This window comes from Apaloderma vittatum, unplaced genomic scaffold, assembly GCF_000703405.1.
Source record: "Apaloderma vittatum isolate BGI_N311 unplaced genomic scaffold, ASM70340v1 scaffold24358, whole genome shotgun sequence".
Taxonomy (NCBI): domain Eukaryota; kingdom Metazoa; phylum Chordata; class Aves; order Trogoniformes; family Trogonidae; genus Apaloderma; species Apaloderma vittatum.
The window spans coordinates 12683-18626 of NW_009731583.1; the positions used below are offsets into that span (position 1 = coordinate 12683).

At 57.5% G+C, this 5944-nt stretch overlaps 1 protein-coding gene across 1 annotated transcript in view; it reads left to right on the forward strand.

Moving 5' to 3' along the window:
• Positions 1 to 186: 186 nt before the first annotated feature.
• Positions 187 to 5944, forward strand: part of LOC104278315 (malignant fibrous histiocytoma-amplified sequence 1 homolog) — a gene marked incomplete at its 3' end in the record, with an annotated part of 6313 nt that continues 555 nt past the window's right edge. The window contains exons 1-8 of the mRNA XM_009875251.1: positions 187 to 259; positions 759 to 1635; positions 2173 to 2464; positions 2854 to 3040; positions 3878 to 4068; positions 4150 to 4637; positions 5143 to 5300; positions 5809 to 5941. Coding sequence (XP_009873553.1) covers positions 187 to 259; positions 759 to 1635; positions 2173 to 2464; positions 2854 to 3040; positions 3878 to 4068; positions 4150 to 4637; positions 5143 to 5300; positions 5809 to 5941 — 2399 coding nt within the window. The remainder of the gene's footprint in view (positions 260 to 758; positions 1636 to 2172; positions 2465 to 2853; positions 3041 to 3877; positions 4069 to 4149; positions 4638 to 5142; positions 5301 to 5808; positions 5942 to 5944) is intronic.

A 5944-nucleotide genomic window follows, 5' to 3' on the forward strand; every position in this document is an offset into this window, starting at 1 on the left:
CCAGTCCCCAGCGTGTTGCCTTGCGGAAGGGGACGCTGTCCTCAGCGTTACCCACGGGGGAAGTGAAACCAGGGAGAGGAAACCAAGCCTGACCGTGTTTTGTTCCACTCTTGTGCGATCCCACATCCCGCCCCCGGTCCCAGCGCTCTGCCAACCTCTCTGCTCCCCACACCCTCCTTTTTGCGGATGTCCTGGGCCACCGCCGCGTCCCCTCTGGTGCAGGGGAACCCGCTGGCGCTGGGAACGTCTCAGCAGGGAGGTGCAGCCTGCAGCTGGAGGGGAAGTGTCTGAACTCGCTGCCCCTGGCCTCGGCGCTGCGGTCAGGGCTGGACAAGTGGTTTGGAGAGCAGCTCTCCTCCCGACGTCAGCTCTGCCCTGCCGCCAGCCCGCTAGGAACTAGAAACCAGATGGGTTTGGAGGAGATGCTGGACCTCCTGCGGTGTTTCGATGGGAGCAGAGCTGTTAAGGTGATGCTTGAGCTACAGGTCAGCGTGTGGTGGGCACCGTTTCTCCCTGTGTCTTCAAGCCCAGCCAAGATCCTTGTGCCTCAGCTTTGGTTCCTCTCTTGCGAGCACACGGGAGCTGCTCGAGCAGCATCTGGGGTCAGGCCCCGTCAGCCCGCTCCTGCTGTTTGTCTCTGCTTTTCCCTTGCTGGCCCAAACGATCCCAAAGCCGCGCAGAGCTTGAGGGGATGGATGGTCTACAGCCCAAGGAGGGGGGCAAGGTTCTTGACCACCTTCCCTGTCCCCCACGCCCAGGTCAGGAGCAGGATGGGTTGCGTGAAGTGACTCTGTCCACCCAGAGGCTCCGTGTTCTGCCTCCGGCAGCGCTGAGCAACCCCGGGCTGGAGAGCCTCAACCTCGACAGGAACAAGCTCAGGAGCGTCACCGGCATCTCAAAGCTGTGCAACCTGAAGAAGCTGATCCTCTCCAAGAATGAGATTGTGGACTTCCCCAACGAAATCCAGAGCCTGGTCTGTTTGGAGAAGCTGGAGCTGAATCAGAACCAAATCCGCGTCATCCCGGAGGGAGTTTTCTCCCACCTCTCCAGGCTTAAACACTTGCGACTGAACAACAACCGTCTCTGTGCCCTCCCCAGGGACCTGGCAGCTTGTCGAGGAAGCCTCCAGTACCTCAACATCTCCAGCAACCTGTTCCGGACCTTCCCCCAGCCTGTCCTGCAGCTGGCCCGGCTGCAGGAGCTCTACGTGCAGAATAATGCCCTTCGCCAGCTCCCCAAGGAGCTCTTCCAGGGGCAAACCCTCAAAATGTTCAAGGCCAACGGGAACCCCCTCCGGGAGCCGCCCAGCGAAGTGTGTGCCGGTGGTATCCAGCAGATCCGGAATTACTTCCAACAGCTTCAGCACAGTTCGGGCCAGGAGGACAAGAGGGTCAAGACGATGTTCCTGGGGGCCTCGCTGGCGGGGAAGTCCACCATCTGCAAAAGCCTGAAGCAGGGGCAAAGCAAACTGGTGCCCGAGGAAGAACGAACGGTCGGGATAGAGATCAGCGAGTTCCGGATCGAGGACTTCACGTTTCTCTTCTGGGATTTCGCCGGCCAGCTGGAGTACTACGTGACCCACCACGTGTTCATCACCCCGCAGGCGCTCGTCATCCTCGTCATCAATCTGCGCATGTAAGTGCTGAGCTGGTTGGGCTTTGGGTGGGAGAAGAGCAAAGGGGCTGGGGAAGCTTTCCCCTGCGTGGGTTCACACCATTTCCGCTGGACTCGATGCCTGGTCTTCTCCTCGCTGCGTTAGCTCACTGTCCCTCTCCCCCTTTTTGTAGATCACTCCTTTAATAACGCTGCTAGATCCATCCTTTGTTTTAAGGGGATAGCTGAGCACCAGCTCCTTATTTGACGCTTGAGTCCCACCTAAAGGACTTTGCTTTCCGCCTTGGAAATACATCTACGAGCCTTCCTGGATCTCGTGGTGCTCCCTGAATGTGGACGGAACGTCGGGCTTGTGCTACGGAGAGATGGTCCCACCCATAGCAGGGATGGCCACCACCACACCTTTTTGCCTGGCTTGGCTTAAGGATGGGATGAGCCCATGACAGCTTAGGAGATCTGAGCCCCTGGGACAGCACAGGGCACGCGGTCAGGCTGGTGAAAGCTGGCTGGGGATCCGGAGGGGTAGACGTGACTTTGGGATTTTCTTTCTCTCCCCAGGTACCAAACTAACGACGAGACATTCGAGGAGCTCGTTGGTTTCTGGATCAACAACCTCTCCATGCGAGTCCCCAACTCGGTGGTGCTTCCAGTGGGGACCCACGTGGACTGCTGCCGGGAGGAGGAGGTGGAGGAGAAGCGGCGTGACATCATGGCCAAGATCGCGGCCATGCTGGCGGAGAGGAGGAGCAACCTCGCTCACTTCATCGACAACCTGGAGGGCAGCGAGGAGTCCGAGTTTTATGTGGACCAGTGGGAGAGACTGAAGGAGATGGAGAGCTGCACGTTGACCGTAAGGCTGAAATGATCGTGGTTCCTTGCTGACCGTGGTCACCCCGTTGTCTCTGGCAGCCTGGCATGCTACTGGTGATGGTCACCTGGTGCTGAGCCATCAGCAGGCTCACAGGGCTGGGACGTGGATGTGGTGACCCCTGGCTGGGACTCGCTGGGTCCTTGTCACTGCTCAGTGATGGGCATCTCCTCCTGGGGCTTGGACAAAGTGCATTTACCAGCCCCAGGTGGTTTTCTGGCAACTGCTGCAGAAGGAAGCACCTTCTGGAGCTGAGCCAGCGATGCACCCCATCCCTGGTGACCTCCTTGGCATTAGATCCCTCCTTTACCTCGCAGGCTAAAAGACTCCTCTGGATGTGCTTCTGGTGGGCATCTGCTTCTCTCTTTCAGATCCTAAACTTGGTTGCTGTCAACTGCACGGATCCTCATGATCTCAAAAAGCTCGAGGCCACTATTCTGGAGCACGTGAAGAACGAGGATCTCTTCCCCGAGGTTGTCCGAGTGCTGCCGCCCATCTACAGGCAGGTGGAAGTCGCCATCGTCGATATCGCGCAGAGCGAGGAGGTGGCAGACCACGGTGAGTGGTCCATCGCCACCCAGCCCACCGTACCTTTCCGGGGGACCTGCTGTCCTGGGGCTGGGATGGGCTCTCCGGTGCTTTCTGCACCTTCTGGCCCTTCTTGTGTGGTGGTGGAGTCGCTGCTGAAGCCCTTGAGGTGTTGTAGCATTAATTGCTAGTGATGGGACAAGGGGAAATGGCCTGAAGTTGCACCGGGGGAGGTTCGGGTTGGGTATTAGGAAGAATTTCTGTACTGAGAGGGTTGTCAGCCATTGGCACAGGCTGCCCAGGGAGGGGTTGAGCCACCGTCCCTGGAGGGCTTTGAGAAAAATGTAGATGTTGCCTTGAAGGACACGGGTTAGCGGTGTTGATAGGGCTGGGAAAAGGATGGACCTGATGATCTTGAAGGTCTCTTCCAGCCAAAACTGTTCTACGATTCTACGTTCTATGACCCAGCACTGTCATTTCAAGCATCTGCCCCCAAGGGAAACACACAGGAATAGGCCAAGTGTATCTCTTCCAGGAGGCCCTGCCAACACCCACCAACCTGGGGCTGGAGGTACCCTGAGGTGGTCACATCGTCTGGTTTGTTTCTTTCCAGTAACGTTGTTCTTCATAAAGTCATAGAACAGGATCATAGAAATGGTTAGGTTGGAGAAGACCTTTAAGATCATAGAGTTCAACCATTAACCCAGCACTGCCAGGTTCACCACTGCACCCTGTGGTGCCAGCTGCGTCCCCAGGGATGGCGTGGGTGCTGTTGGGTGCCGCTGGTGTCTGTTGGCTCTCTCCAGCATCTGCCACGGGATGCTGGTGTCCAAGAGATGTGTGTTGAGCTCCCACGTCTCCCTCTAGGCATGATGGACCTCCAGTACCTCCTCAGCAAACTCTCCCAGCGGCAGGACCTGGCCAACCTGGGCCGAGAGCTTCTCCAGGACATCTTACGGTACCTCCACCGCATCGGGCTTGTCGTGTGGTACGAGGAAATCAAGCACCTGGAGAGCACTGTTTTTCTCCAGCCTACCTTCCTAATAACCATGTTCAAGGTGAGCGTGGGGATGGGGACGGTCTCCTCCGCAGCTTTGCTGGGCTCTTCTCATCCCACCGCTCCTGCTCTTCCCACCCAGCTCCTTGTGAGGTACCGCCTAGTCCAGCAGCTCGAGAGCATCTCCGCGGACACGCTGATCGGGGAGCACGCCACCATCAGAGACAGGTCCAACTGGGTCTGGACCTTCAAGTCAAAGGCCATGCTGAGCCACCGGGCCGTGCGTGCCTTGGTGAAGCACCAGCTCTGTTCGGAAGGGATGCGAGACGTCTTTGAGGAGCTCTTGGGGCACAGGCCCCACAGAGGGAGAGGGAAGCTCTTCAGCCTCCTGGAGCACTTCGAGCTCTGCCTGGAGGTGAGGGACGCCAGAGCGCTCAACCCCCAGGCCACCGAGTTTGTGCCTGGGAAGCCATGGGAGACAACACGGGGCCAAGGCGAGTCCTGGTACTTGTTCCCAACGTATCTGAACCAGACCGAAGAGGTCTCTGAGGTGTGGGGAGGAGATCACCCCGAGGACCTCCACATCCGTGCCTACTTCTCACCCAAAATACCCGAAGGTTTCTTCCAGAGGTAAGCAGTGGTTCCCAGCCCTTGACGGGGCCACGTGGTTTTGGGTTTGCTCAGTGTGGCACCGGTACGACCGCCAGCGAGCCCTTGGATCTTGAGACCGTTTCAACTGAGGCATGAAACCACCAGCAGGGACCATGCTCCTTGTGGTTCACCTTCACCCGGGGTGGGTTGTGGCTAGTTGGCGCCCATCCAGGCAGTCAGAGGTCCTTCAGTCCCACCCAAAGATGGTCCAGTTTCTACAGGCACTGGGACTGTTCCAGCTTCTGGAAGGTTCCGGTGTTCTTGCCTCGTGTCCAGAAAAATATTAACTCATGTCAAGGAAGAAAATTGACTTTATTCTGGCCAAACCCATGAGAGGTGAAAGCAGCTGGAGCTTTTGGTAGCGCACGGTCCTCATTTGGTGTCTGCTTCTGCCGAAATTGGGCTTGTGCTTTTTTGAGGCCACCCAGTGCCACGCTGGCGTTAGAGAGGCAGGTGGTGAAAGCCATGGACAATTTCCTCGCAGGTTCCTGGTGAAGGCTTGCTCTTTCTACTCCACGCATTGGGTGGCCAAGGTGACCTGCCTGCTCATCTGTAACGGCAAACCTCTGCTGATCAAAGAGAATAACCAGAGGGCCTACAGCTACCTGGAGCTCCGGTGCAGGAAGCCAGAGGGAAGGACAGGTAAGGAGCCCTCACCCTTATCTCATGGCTCCCAACCACACGTTTCTCCTTAGCTTCACCTCCTGCCACCCCCACCCCTCTGGGGACTGGAAGCCAGCACCCTAGAAACATGTTGTCCTAGTCTAGCCGAGGTCCGCCAGCAGCTCAATTAAAGATTTTACTCTTTATCTCCATGCAATCAGGTCAGGATTCTTCTCAAGGTGTCTCCAGGAAAGCAGAAAGTCAAGTTTTTCCTCCCCTCGTGGAACTAATGGGTCATCCTTTGCCATAAGGTCCCGGCAGAGTCCAGTCTCCAAGGGAAAAGCAAAAGGGCCATCTGAGTTGGGGAGCTTGCCCAAAATCTCTTTAAATTCTTTTTGAAGGCTGTTGGGCCTTGGCTGACTTAAGAAGTGGAGCTGGTCCAGCTCTTCTGGCTGCGGTCTGGATGCCTGCGTCACCACAGCATCTCCTGGCCTTGTGGGCTGGGGGGTGCTGTGAGTAAGCGAGACGTTCTCCTCTTGCCCGGAAGGTTTCCAGTTCGCTTGGGACTTCTTCATGGCAGTTGTGTTCATCGTCCAGAAGCTGGCTGAGGAGTGGCCGGGGCTGCACGTGTGCATGAAGACCCCTTGCCGGACGGCCGGCTGCCCCGCGGAGCTCATCTGGCC